This window comes from Saccopteryx bilineata, chromosome 11 (assembly GCF_036850765.1).
Source record: "Saccopteryx bilineata isolate mSacBil1 chromosome 11, mSacBil1_pri_phased_curated, whole genome shotgun sequence".
NCBI lineage: Eukaryota > Metazoa > Chordata > Mammalia > Chiroptera > Emballonuridae > Saccopteryx > Saccopteryx bilineata.
The window spans coordinates 72,968,159-72,982,383 of record NC_089500.1 but is presented as its reverse complement, the minus strand read 5'-3'; the positions used below and the strand labels follow the sequence as shown (position 1 = coordinate 72,982,383).

At 47.8% G+C, this 14,225-nt stretch overlaps 1 protein-coding gene across 4 annotated transcripts in view; it reads left to right on the top strand.

Moving 5' to 3' along the window:
* Positions 1 to 2,436: 2,436 nt before the first annotated feature.
* Positions 2,437 to 14,225, top strand: part of NTNG1 (netrin G1) — a 304,121-nt gene continuing 292,332 nt past the window's right edge. For 3 of the 4 annotated variants that reach the window (XM_066247205.1, XM_066247206.1, XM_066247203.1), the window contains exons 1-2: positions 2,437 to 3,330; positions 10,953 to 11,716. In XM_066247205.1, coding sequence (XP_066103302.1) covers positions 11,471 to 11,716 — 246 coding nt within the window. In that variant the 5' untranslated portion in view covers positions 2,437 to 3,330; positions 10,953 to 11,470. The remainder of the gene's footprint in view (positions 3,331 to 10,952; positions 11,717 to 14,225) is intronic. The other variant, XM_066247204.1, reaches the window with a different exon arrangement.

Genomic DNA, 14,225 nt, shown 5'->3' with positions numbered 1-14,225 from the left:
CAGTTAGAGACATACTAGGGTTACCAATAAACGAACATCTAGGTTGAAGAAGAATGAGGAAGGATTGCATGGGAACCAGCCTGAGATCTGAAGCCAAAGAACTAAAAGATCAAACAATTCTTCTCTAAAAAAGGAAGAGTGGAAAGGTTAAATAAAAACAGAAAAATCGTTCTTTCCAAAGAAAGTTAAATATATATAGACAGAGAAAGCAAAGGATGATAGGAAAAGTAAGTTTGTCCTAAGTTATTTTCCCTAATGCCCAGAAAATTCCCAGAGTAAATTTCTGATTTGGTGTATCTTATATAAACACATGTGCAGAGGTATATTCTGGAGAGAGAGAGTGTGTGTGTGTGTGTGTGTGTGTGTGTTAGTTCACAGGTTCTCACTTTAAGGGAGAAGATTAGATCCACCCAAAGTGCTTTTTGGAAAGGAAGACCCTTCCCAGCCCATCCCTGCTGGTGGCAGGGTCAGGATCTGGAAAGGAAAGGGGAATTCATGTTGAACGTTTTCTTCTAGGGATTCTGATTCCTTGTCCAGAGTTGGGATCCACACGTTGAGTTGGTGGTTTGCTGAGGCTGTGAACAGATCAGAGCAGATATTTGAGAGAAAACGTCACCCCTGGAAGACTCTCGCTCCTGGAGTGGGAGAAGCTGCCTCACGGAAGAGGGACCCCATTCATATATCAGACCCCTTTGGGACCGATGTCTATGGCCTAATCCGAGGACCCCTGGAATGAGGGCAGGCTGAGTACAGGAAGAGGGGAAGGGGGCCCGTTCGAAAACTTTGGCAGATGACAGGGAACTATACTCCAGGTTGGGAGCCAGTATCACGAAGATGTTGGGATAGATACTTGTGTAGATTTCTTTTCTTTACTGGAGAAGAACCTAGAACCATGAGATAAAGCTGAGAATAAAAATTCAGAAGGGGTTTTCTAGGACTGAGCAAAAAGTGCAGGAGGAGAGGTCAGGCTGAGAGCTGTGTGTTTCCGGCCAGGGGTCAATGGGAAGTGGGGGACCCCGTGGGCGGGGTCCTCAAGTCCTACTGGCTCCCCAGAAGGGCCTAGGCTGGGGGAGGGCTGTAAGGGAGAGTTAGAAGGTGAGTGGCATCTCCATGGATTGAATCAGCCTATTTCAACCCTGGAGGAGGGTGGGTGGGGACTGCGGGAAGAGCCAGGAATGGCCGCTGTCAGTGGATGCCTTCTAGAAGTTTCACCCTGCAAAGAACTCTTGATGTCCTGTGGGTGCTTATGCACGGAGCTGGGCAGGAGGAGCGCAGGTGACTCCCAGCTTCCTGTCCCGGAGCCAGTCAAGGGAGGGAGGACTTGGGGCTTCTCAGGTGTTGGAGGGTCCAGGCCTGGGACTCCCTACTTCCTTCCTGGCTGCCCAGGGCCCAGCAGGGTCCGGCTGTGGGCTCGGTTCAAACACCTCCCCTAGCCCCCTTCCCTTATCGCTACCCCCAGTGGTCTCAGAACTGCCTTGCTTTTAGCTCCGCGCCTTCGCTGTGGGGCTCATATTAGTGACCGAGAGTTCACAGTAGCCTCGAACACACCTGAGTCCGGCTTCTCTCTCCCTCACGGGATCCTGAACTGGGAGCTTTCCCCAGATCCAAGTACTCAATAAACTGCAGACATGCTTCCTCCTCAGTTTACCCCCCAAGTCTGTGGACTCCGGGACACGTTTCTCACCAAACCAAGCACGCCATGCCCAACTTTCCCTTACTGCTCGTGCCTGGTGGTATAAATAATATAAAAGCCTATTTCTGTTGGGTTTTGAGATGCTGACAGAGGTCCGAGACCAAAGTGTTGCCTGACTGCAATCGTTGGCCTTTCTAACTACAGTCTCTTGCAAAGTCTCGATTTGAATGTTGCAGGCGTTCCGGTGTAGTAGGTCTGAGCCCACTGGCGAGAATGACACCCGGGGGCTTAGGGGGTATTTGTCTGTCTCCGGGGAAAGATAACGAGGCCTGATAATGCGCCACTCTCTCTTAAACTTCAACTTTTCCAGAAGAGCATGAATTTTTTAGACGAGGAGGTTCTAGGCTTGCGCTGTAGGGGTCTCTAGCTCGGCAGGGGAATTGCCAGCTGAAAACCACAGTTGCTATTCTTGCCAGGGGCTAGGGGCGCGCTCCGCTCGGCACGGCTTGGGGGAAAACCAGGAGTGAGGGATGGGACAGGCAGGGGCGTAAGTGCCAGGTGCTGGAAGGGTCCCTGGACACCTCGCTGTGGTGAGCGAGCGCGGCGCAGGGGGGGGGTGGTGCAGGTGGTCTGGAAGACTCCGCAGCCGAGGTGGAGCGGCGGCCGGGCGGCCAGAGCAGCAGCAGCCGCTGCAGCAGCGAACGGGACGGAGTTAGGACCGCTCGGAGCGTTCAGGTCTCGGGTAGTATAAGGTTTGCAATCCTTCCACTTGCTGCCAGTTGCAGAAGAAGATCCGCTTTTAAGTGAAACGTACATGCCACCCCTCCGCGGGCTGCTGCGGTTTCTCCGGGCTCCGGCTCCCGGGTCTCCCGCGGCTCCCGCCCCCGCGCTCGCTCCCGCCTTTCAGTGCGCCCCTAAGTTTGCCCGGAGCTCGCCGGCCGCTTGGAGCAGGGTCCGGCCCTGCGTGGCGGGCGGGCGGGGCGGGGAGCCGGGCACCGCAATCCAGACGCGTCGTGGGCCATGTATATTTCATCAAATGGACTTTGGGTGCGTCGCGTCTCGCGGCCATCAACGCTCTGGGCAGTGACATTTCTGACTTGAGTGGAGGAATGCGCGAAGGGAGCCCGGGCGGAACCGGTACCAGAGGATCTCCTTGGCGCCAATGCTGATTGTCCTGATTTATGTCCCCTCGGACGGAGCTCAACGTCTTCATCTGAAATACAATGAAAGCTGTCGCGAGTGGGGTAGAACCGCCGGGCTGCTGGTTCTGATCCCCCGGGGATCGGGAAATTGTCCTGCAGCTTAACGAATTAAAAGGAGAGAGAGAGAGAGAGAGAGAAAATAGAAATAGGGGAGAAAATCCCTCCGTAAAAGTTTAAGGCGAGAAGTGGCAGAGGCAGTGGCTCGAGGAAGCACGGAGGAGAGCCGGCAGGCGAGGGACTGGGCTGGAGACCGCGGGAGGCTGCGATTCCATCATTAATATCCCCGGATTTTTTGGAGGGAGCGGCGGCACCTTCCCCATCCTCGCGTCCTCTCAGCCCACCCCTGCTCCCTCCTCCTCATCTACCTGTCAAAGTCACTGATCGTTTGCATTTGGGAAGAGGACGTCAACGGAAGGAATTCCCCCCTCTCGGTAAGGGCTCCGTCCGAGAGGGGGCGACGCGCCGGAGGCTCCCCCCAGGGGCCCAGAGGGGAAGGTAATTAAGCGGCGGGGAGTGGCGGGTGGGCCAGGGGCTCAGGGCTTGTGGAGTCCCCTCCCGCTGTGCGCCTGCTGGAGCGGACTAGGGCTGCAGCTTTGGAGAAGCCGGGTCCACACCCCGGCCCCTCAGGCTGTGCCTGCGTCCCCGGGAGGCTCCGCGGGGAGCCACCACCATCCATGGAGCGAGGAGCGCCACCCTCGGGCTCCGGCTCTGCTGCCGCTGCCGCTGCCTCTGCCTAAGGCGCACTGGGCTGGGCAGGGCCGCCTCCCCGCGCAGTCAGCTCGGCCCGGTGGGCACCAGGGCCATCGGGCCACAGGGTGAGTGCCGCCACGATGTCCTCCTTCAGCCCCTCTTCCCCCCTGTTGCCCCTCCTCCCGCCCCCCACTGCCAGCCACCGAGGGAGGCCAGGCTCCTGGTGGGTGAGGAAGTTTGCGAAGCACGGGGAGGAGGGGAGGAGGCAGCGCGCAGAGCCCTTGCGTGCACGCCCGTGCGCACTCCCACCCCCTCGTCCCGGGGCCCCGGGTGGGCCCCCCAGCAGGGACGCAGCCGTGTGTGGTATGCAGAGCCCGGGCACTGGGTTGTGCCTCCGCTGACAAGACGGACTGGCACCCAGCGAGCTCTCGCTCCGCACACCTGACCACACGCCAGGCACTGAGGGTCTTTTTATTTTTCTCTTTCAGCGATTGTCTTTGTTTTATGGGGAAAACTTGCCCTCTTGCCGGCCCAGTGCAGCTGGTGGTCCCACTGAGAGCTTTTGAAGTTCCCTTTATTTAATCCCCTTTATTGATGCGAGATTAAAGCCTTACTATCCCGTGTTGTGCATCTGGGGAGAAGGGAAAATACAAAGACTTAAGGACTTGGTGGAGAGATGCTGTTTGGATCATTTTCCCGGGTTCTTGACTAGCGTTGCGTTAATCGGTTGGTGAATCCGGCGAGGGACAATGAATTGCTCTCCCATATGGATCTGTGCATATCTATATGTAATGCAAATAATACTGAATATTATTGGGCCCAAAATAACCAATTAAGTGATTCATACACAGGAAAACTTGGATAAAAAAAGAAACTGCGCCCTCTGCTGTTTATTGACTGACCTCACCTGGGGACCTTTTTTTTTTTTTTTTTTTTTTTTTCCTTTTTCAAGAAATTCATTTAGAAGGTTGTCATTTTATGGAGCGAGAGAGGAAAATTGCTAGCGGGGGTTTTAAAGCGACTGTATTTGGAAAGGTCAGAGGGCGCCTTCCAATCGCATGGGTTTCCGGAGAGTTGAGGCTTTTGTTCCCCGTTCCTTGGCCCGTTCTTCTCTTGACCTGGGGAAAGGTGAGGGAACGGACCCCTTATCACAGCTCGTCAATCTGCGGAATGGAAAATTCTGCGCAAGCTTCAGCGTTCCCCTAACATATGGTGTATCTGGCAGTAGCTTTGCTCTGGAAATAAGGCCCTATTTTATGACTAAAATACTAAGTTTTCTTATCTTACAGAAATGGAAAAAAAAAAAAAAACCCAGCAAGATCTTCCAACAAAACCATTTATTCAAATATACTAAATGGTTAAGCTTGTTAGGAAAAAAAGTTTTCCAGACATTCTCTATTTCTAAGGAGGGGCAGAGTTTGGGGGGGGGGAGTTGTTTAGCCCTCGATAAGCATCTCTACCCCCCTTGGGGAGGAATTAGCCACCCCTAGTTTCCTTAAGTATTTGGAACTGTGTCACTTTGAAGGCCTAATGTGCCACCGCCCCTTTCTCTTTGGCAAAACAAAACAAAGCAGCTCCATAACTGTCCAAGATTCTCTCGGAAGATGAGCAACTTCCAGTTTCCCATTGAGACAAAACTTGAATCTTTGCATGTGGCTCACCATCCGGAGACAAAAATTCATCAAGTGTTTCCCCTGCCTGCAGTCCCTGCTTCCGCACCTGAGGGGTGTATTTCCTCCCCGTTTCTGGGTGTCATGATGTGAGCTCTGCTTCCCACTAAAGGCTAACGCGAGGGCATTCAGCATCCCATGTATTTGTCCTATTCATTTGGCGATACTGCCTCTGGTGAAATTTAAATGGGATACCCTTAAAACGTTTTAGGAAGACACTTTGCTTGCCCAGAAAGCTGTATTTCCTATTGAAAATTTTATTTTGTGCATTAAAGCCATGCAGGCTATAGAAATGTTTACCTGAAACCTGCATACTCTTATTGATCCATGTCACCCTGTTAAATTTAATTTTCTAAATTAAAAAATAAAAAGTAATACAGGTTACCTTTCTTCAGGAGGAGGCTAATAGTGTATTTTGCAGTGTCCTTTTGTATATTTGTAATTGGAGCCAATTACAAGTCTTTGCTTCTGTTGTTATTCTGGGAAAAAAAATGTCAGGTAATATGCTTTAAAAAATTAAACAGCTACACATTTAGTGAAAATGTTTTCTAAGTGTCGTAAGATTTCGAGAGAGAGTTTTAGTTACAAAAGCCCCAAGTTACTTGGAAAAAAAAAAAAGATTTCATTCAATTCTAAAAGTCAATTATATATGTTCACAGAAAAATGTGTGTGTGCGTGTGAATTGTACTTTAGGTCCGAAAGAGGTTTAGGCTACTTTAAAAAACGAATCTGCTCTGCAGAACCGAGAGTTTTGTTTCAGAACTTCAGGTGGGTGTCGACGTTCACCACCGTGTTCTCTCAGCCTTGTGTCTCCAAACTCCCTTCCAGGGGCGGGAAAGATTTGTTGTTCTGTGATAATGAAACAACAGATTTCTTCTTGGCTGAACTGCTCCAGAAATGATTGTATGTATTTATCCCATCTTCAAACATCCTGCCAGATAGACGCTAATTTCTCTAATCAGTCTTCTCTTGGTGAAAACAGCAATCTTTCTACTACTAAGGAGCGCTCTTTGGTTTTATTAAGAACCTCAGGATAGGTGGTTGCTCAGACGACCCAATCAAGTATGAGTGTAAAAACAAAACAAAACAAAACAAAACAAAAAAAAACCCAAACAGAAAAATGCCAGTCGGGTTGCGGAACACACGTTAAATTCCTTATATTTTGAGAGTTAACAAAAGGCGAGGAGCAAATGTTCCCACGAAGGTGGCATGAAAATTCAGTCTTCACCACCAATAAATACATGCAGAGAACGTTCCATATACGTGAAGTAACGCACCTAGCCAAGGCCACCATGCCGGTGTTAGAAGCTGCTCATTCTGACAGGTTATGGAATTTGTACCTATATCTTCTCTCTTTCTAGTTTTCACCCTATGGAATAGGACAATAGTCTTTTTGTTCCTTCCCATTAAGAAACAAGCATATTTATTAAGCCTTTAATGTCTGTGAGGAAGGAATCAGTCGACAGCTGTCTCTTTCAGGTGCCCCTGAGGAGCTGAGTGTTTATGGAATAAATAGCCTACTACCCCCTCTCCCCCACCTCTGAGCATGATTATATAATGGAATAAGGCAATCCAGATCGTTTGTGGATTCACTCTCGGTATCGTCCTCACAGTTGATGACATTGGCGGTCGGCTTTGGAACATCACTGTCCATAATTTTGGTCGTTATGACTTCCATGTCATATTTTTTTTTTTTGGGGGGGAGGCTTCTTCTCTGCTGAAAGAAAGGGCTCGTGAAATACCTTGTGCAGCATCCACTTAAGGAGGAAGGCAAATAGCTACAGAGTCCCGAAGAAAGAGAACAGTCTCTGTTTGCAAAGCCATCTGATAGAGCATTTTAGTCCAGATCAATACCATCCATCAACTTGTGGGCGTGGCATCATTTCACGTTTTTTACTTCGGTGCTGCAAATGTATTCAGCGGTCCGAGGTCTAGGGAGTCCTCCCAGCATATTAATGGGCGTTTGCATTCAGGAGGACTCCCGAATGCTTTAGCGCACAGGTACAGGTGAGGTTGCCCGGACCTCTTCCGGTGCTGCTCACAGGGAGCTGATGCACGCACCCGAGATGAATTCTCTAGAGATGCACCCACATCTCTAGAGAATTAGTTTCCTCATGGGCCAGAGGGGATTCGTTTAGTATATTAAATCCCCAAACGTGTGATGGGGCTGTCCTTCTCATAATCACTTTGCCTACTAGCTAGTTGCTGTGATGACCTAGCTTGTAAGGCGCTATTGATGAGTTTCACCTGGTGGGAAGCCCAGCCCTATGGGTAAGCAATGAAAATTCAGTCTTCACCACCAATAAATACACGCAAAGAACGTTCAGTCTATGTGAAGTAACGCACCTAGCCCAGGCCACCGAGCCGGTGTTACATTGCCGTTAGGTAAGCGATGTTGAACAGAATGTTTTCAGCTTGTTTCATTTTCTTTGAAGACGCCATGATTATAGTTTCGTTGAAAAGCTCCTGATTTTGACAGAGGCCTCTTTTCCACTGTGCGCCACGAGGGCTCACAGCCTTGACTTCCCACTGATTTTATATTAAGAGGATTTTCTCTGCCGTGGACATAGCGCCGAAAACTGAGGGAACCCTGGTATAAAGCGCACATATAAGGTGACGTGCGCTACCAACCTCCAAAAAACGAGAAGGGAATCAAACGGTCATGTTCAAGAACAGCTCAGCGCCCCTCTGCCCCCGAACTCGAACATGCCATGGGCAGTATCTTTTTCCTGTGTCAATGGGAGCTCATTAAATGTAAATTCCGCCGACAAACTGAGCCATGCCATATTAGCGCTTGCCAAGGCTTGACATTTTTAATACATTAATAGTACGTCTGTAATGTAATGGAAAACTATTAATCACAACTGGTTATGTGCCAGAAATGGAAGCTATAATTGGCTGCCTCTTGTCAAGAACGTCTGTCGCACAGGCCTGCAAATGCCTAATATTCAAATACCTTGCAGTCCTCTGCATTTTTTCCCTGTCAGTTCTCTGAATTCGATCAATGGTGCGGTCCATAATTCTGTGTAATGACCATCATTAGAATTCTGGTGTAGCTTAATGAGAATTCAGTACCGTGGGATCACTGTTGAGTCAAGAAATAGTCATGGGTTCCCATGCATTTCCTATGGGTCCAAATTTTTCATGGATATATATATATATATGTGTGTGTATATTTTGTAGTTTCAGGAAGGCCACATGTGGATAAAGACAGTAAACAAAAATAAACGGAATAGGGAGATCATATCCATTGGTTAAAAAAAGGGGGGGAGTAATCTCAGGGAGAATTCAAATAAAGACTTGGGGTCCTATTTTAAAAAATAACAGGAAGAATTCACCCGCAGTGTTCAATCAGCTCAGAGTCATTGCCATCAATTTCGGGTCCTCAAGAATCCAGCGTCCTTGGTAAATAAGTTGCTGTGTATATATTTGAAATCAAGAATTGAAGTTAATAATTTCTGATTAGTGGGTTTTCTGTTGCTTCCGTTGTAAACACCCCCCACCCCCCAAAAAAACACATGCCATGAAAGTGTTTGTTCTGGTTATAAAAAAGTAGTCAACATTGTTGAAAAGTGTACATTTATTTTATTTTAACACCTTTTGGGATTATCACTTGTCAAATTGTTGGAGGTTTCTGAAAATATCAACTTACATATACTGATGAATCCGGAGGGGGAAAAAACAAAAACCCAGAAGACTATAGTAGCCACAGCACATGCTTCTCTGGGATGTTGTTTCTTTTTGGCTTAAGATTCAAATTGGCCCTGGCCACTTGGCTCAGTGGTAGAGTGTCGGCCTGGCATGTGGAAGTTCCAGGTTCGATTCCCGGCCAGGGCACACAGGAGATGCGCCCATCTGCTTCTCCACCCTTCCTTCTCTCCTTCCTCTCTATCTTTCTCTCCCCCTCCTGCAGCCAAGCCTCCATTGGAGCGAAGTTGGCCCAGGCGCTGAGGATGGCTCCATGGCCTCTGCCTCAGGCGCTAGAATGGCTCTGGTTGCAACAGAGCAACGCCCCAGATGGGCAGAGCATCACCCCCTGGTGGGCAAGCTTGGTGAATCCCAGGCACATGGAGAAGTCTGTCTGACTGCCTCCCCACTTCTCACTTCAGGAAAAAAAAAAAAGATTTCAAATTGTACTCAATTGTCTTTATGTTCCGAAGAAGAGACAGATTCAGATGAAAACTGCTAATTATTTTTTCATAGGCACTCAAATATTCAACTTTTCCTAATAGGAAACATCACAGTTTTCAACGGTATGATAACATTTTATGAATGGGATGTAATGAAAATGGTAGTTGCATCCGTAAAGCAATTATTATAAATTACTTTGCTATGGAAACACAATTCAACCATCTGCTGGCATTTCATAGTTTCTGTGGCTTAGTTCATTTTAAGATGTTGCATTATTTAAATATAGTGGATTCCTTTTATAAGATTGTTGGATCATAGTGAACATCTACATTTAAACTGCTTCATGTGACTTGAGGGGTCTCTAATGGCATTTTCTAGAACTCTGGGCTTTTTGACCCTTTTCAATGGTTTAAAAAAAATAATTATTTGGACTATGACAATATGAATGAACTGATGAAGCAAGAGCAGTTTTTGAAACCTGGAACCCAAATCTTATAATTTGTTTGGATACTGACAGTGATTGACGAAGAGATAAGTTACTAGTTAAACTCACCAATGAGTTCTTCCCATTGCTATGCGGGCTGCATTATCAGTTAGCCAGAAGTATTTTAAACCAGTAATTTTTATTTTCTCTTAGCATTTGTGCCGTATTATTCTGCTTCATGGCCTGTTAAGTCACCCTCAGCTATTTTTAAATGTGCATTTTAAATTGTGCGTTTTACTACAGAGCCTTTAGTTTTAAAGCAGCGTATAATATTGGCCTTTGGGATAAATTCTCTGCTGTTACAGAAAGTAACTACAGATGCAGATGTCACGGCTGTAAAAAGATGTAAGAGAATAGAGAATTCTTATGAAAGGAAAATTTGCTCCTTGGGTTTCATTTTGAATCTTTTCTTTTCTTCCATCCCCACCCCCCACCCCCCCCACCCCCGAGAGCCATATTATCTTTATGACTAAATGCAGCCAAACAAAAGATGCTAAATTCTCCCACTATATAATGGGCAATTCCAAAGGGACAGGCTGGTGCGAACAATGCCAGTTTTCACTCCAGACAACAAAAGCTAAGAAAAGTACAAGGAATTTGGAGATTTTTTAGGGTCTCTTTGCCAAGAGACAAAAGGCTTACAAGGAGCTGTCACTTCTTTGTCATTGTTATTAAAACACTCATTTCCTCCTCTGTTGTCCTGGGAGATGTTCTAGCCCTCCCATATGTGAGGCATGTTCAAGTCCAGCTGCTTGCTTTCAGCTCGGTCAAGATGGAAATATCACGTTTGAAGCAAAACCCAGCAATTCACCTGGCGCGCGCGCGCGCACGCACGCACGCACACACACACACGCACGCACACGCACTCACAATCATGTCTTAGTTATGTGCAAGAATTCCTTCATGCTGAAATTCTCCCCAATGGGAATGATTTCTGTGGCCCGTTCATTCTAGTCAAGCAGCTGGGGGTAAAGGTTACTTACATCACACCAGTTTGCTTTGTTATTTTGTTTTTTTTTTTTTTTTGCTTTTTTCCAATTTGCTTTGTATTGCATCCAACCTCCCCAACATCCACCTACCCCTACCTTTGGGAATGTGTTGATTCTGGGATAGTAACTCTTATTCTCGTTGTTTCTGAAAAGGGCGCCGGTGCCAGAAGAAGAGAATGATTGACGGGAAACAGACACCAGGAGAAAGACACTCCCCCTTCTGCTTCACGTCCTGACATCAGAGTGCGTCCGAGCAGCCCTCGTGAGCGGTGACCATCCGGGATCCCCCAGGGCTATCGGATGGACAGCCGGAGGGCGATCCCTTTGCTGAGTCATTGCCTGCCACTGGAAATTACCAAGAACCAAACTAGTCCCCAGTCCAACAGCTATGTTCTAGGATACCGAAAAACCCGAAAGCTGCTGTTGACACCTGACGCAGATGTGTGTCGCTAGCCTTCCACCAAAGTCTTCAGTATCCCTGGACACGTGCAATATTTCAGTCCTTGCCCTTTGGTTTTGGAATCAACTGTGAGGTCTCGTCCTCTTTTTTTAATTTTTTTTTTAAAAAATATATACAGCTCTCCTTACGTATCGACGCAGATGTATGTAAAATAGAGACCACAGATAAGCAAACCCTTCTAGTCACCAGGAAGATTGCCAAGAATTTAGAGATGTATTTGTCAAGATTCCTGTCCATTCACGCCCTTTGGGTTACGGTATCGTCAGTGATGCAGCCCTACCCTTTGGTGTGGGGACATTACGATGTGTGTAAGACTCAGATTTACACAGAAGAAGGGAAGGTTTGGGATTACATGGCCTGCCAGCCGGAATCCACGGACATGACGAAATACCTAAAAGTGAAACTGGACCCTCCTGATGTTACCTGCGGAGACCCGCCTGAGACGTTCTGTGCAATGGTGAGCCAAACCCTGGGGCTAGAATAGTTCCTAGTACGTGGGGGCTTGTTGTACATGAACACCAGTGAGGTGACTTCAAAGACGCAACCCGTGCAGCGAGCTGGGTATGCGGGTGGGGAAGATTTGGGCCTGATGGTCCAGGGAGGCTTGTGTCATTCGGAATGAGAATTCACAGGGCAATCATGGGTCTGGGACTTACCTGCCACTTTCCAGAGACTTCACGGCGACAGTATATATATACATTATCAAAGACAGCGTCCCGCGGAAAGTTCAATTTCAGATTGGAGATGGGGAACCCGATTAGGCCATATGTGTGTGATATGGTGAGGATAAAACCCTTACCAAACTTCAACAACGGAGCGTGTATAACACGCAGGCCAGTCCCAGGTGTCATGGCTGTCCTCATCCGGGCACTGCCGGCGGCATTTGGAAATCTTTGGTTAGGAGAGCAGCGAGAAGAGAAGCAGATGAGGAGAGAGGGGCTCGTGCATGTGGGGAGGGAGCTTTTCCAGAAGCGTCTGATTGGTCCATTTACGCAGTTCCTTATTTTCGAGAGTTGCGGCTTTCCGTGGGTTTTGTAAAGGTGGGCTTTGGTGTGCTAGAGACATAGTCGCTAAAAGGCAAGGATGTGGGGGGTACCGACTCAAGAGCAGCAAGTCCTCGCCTCGCTGGCTGGTTCTGTGGCTTTCAGCAAAACAACATGTTACAAAACCGGTTGTCCCACAGGCTAATTGACGTGAACACGAGTTAAGTTACTATGGCCTCTTATCGGCGGCGTGGACTAGTCAACATGGAGCGAAGCCGTGTTATTTGAGGATCTGCTGTAGTGTCCTTTGGACCAGCAGAGTGACCAAATTCATTGTTTTTCAGGGCATAGATGAGTCTTTTTCTAGGTGGAAAGGTAAATGCGGTGTGGGAAGGGAACATTGGAGTGACACGTTGAATTTTCACTAGGGACATTGCTGAAAATATACCTGTAAGGCCATTAGTATAAGAGTGCAGTGGTTAAAATGATGTAAGTCTGCGTGTTAAGGAATTCAGATAGTGCGTGCATCGGGTGTCTGCCGCCACTTGTGTTTTATTCTTTTGTTACAGCTGGTCTTCATTCAAGGCTGGAACTGGGATTCCATTTTTCACCTAGCAGATATCATCGTTCGGCAGATTCTAATAGTATTCTTACCTGACTTTATTATCTTGAATCTGGCCAGGCATTTTCAGGATAGTGAAACTATTAATCAAAGTAGCATCTGTTCACGGTCCCCCGTGAGTTACATTAGCATAAGATCATCCCAGACCCAGCACCGAAGAAAAGGTTTTTGAAACAGGAAACGATTTTGAGCAATAAAGAGTGTTTTCACCTAAAAGCTAAGGGCTTGCCATTTTTCAGAAGTGCCTTTGGGGACTGGTTTGAATTATAGGCTAAACCTGATTTCATGGAGAGTGAGAAAAAGAGCTCGGCGATTAGGTGTCAGGATGACTAAAGTGCCCTGGAAAACTAAATATTTCGAAGAGAGGGCCCATCTCTCCAGGAGGCAGGCTAGCAAAGAAGCTGCATGTTAGGAACCAGAGACTTCCGACCCAGGAGTGTATTCCAACGCATTCGCAAAACTGCAGTAAGTCTGTAAAAAAAGAGCGGAGACGTCTGTTGGCTTTCCGTAAGGACAGTTTCTCATGTCTCACCCAAGGTCAAGTTTAAGGTCTCGTTGGTAACCTGGGGGTGGGGGTGGGGGTCTGCCGTGCAGGTGGCCGGCTGTACGGTCTTTCACGCCTTACAGCGCGGGATGAGTTCTGGGCCAGCTCTTCGTGTTATTGGGAACACTCTAGCGCACGATACCGGTTCCCGTGTGCTCATGACAACATGCCACTTCTGGAGACTTGTTTAATGATTTGTACATCTAAGGAAAAGAGCAAATCTCCTCTGGTAGGAGAATGTCTCCTGGGCCCTGTTCCTGTGCGTCATATTCAAGGGCATATGTACTTGGGGTCTGTCTGTCTGTCCATCCCTTTCGCCCATCACGAGTGGGAAGGGGAATGTTATAGAACGTCTCCTGCCTGCCTTTCACAGGGACATGGTCTAAAACGTTCTTAAACAAGCCTGTTCCTACCAGTCCACTGGGCAAGGGATGCAAAAGGCCAAAAGGAAAAAAAAAAAAAAAGAATTCAAGTGATACCACTCAGCTTCATTCCCGTGGTTGCCTGTATACTTGATGTCTTCATGCGAAACTCCACAGGACAGTCTTTTTAAGAGGCCACATTTTACCAGGATGTCGATGCATGGAGGCCTGGGTGGATTTAAGGTTGTCATTGGGCTGAGTCGTTTTCCAAGGGAGAGAGCGAGGTTTGTGAGATGTTACCCGTCAGCGTGTACTTTGGAATCCGTGAGGGGCCTAATGGACTGAACCATCTATCCCGTCAGTGCGCACTTTGGGACTATTTGTCTGTATGCATGGTCTATGCCAAGTCAGTGATAACGGCCCAATCTAGAAGCACACTTTCACGGCAGGGTTGG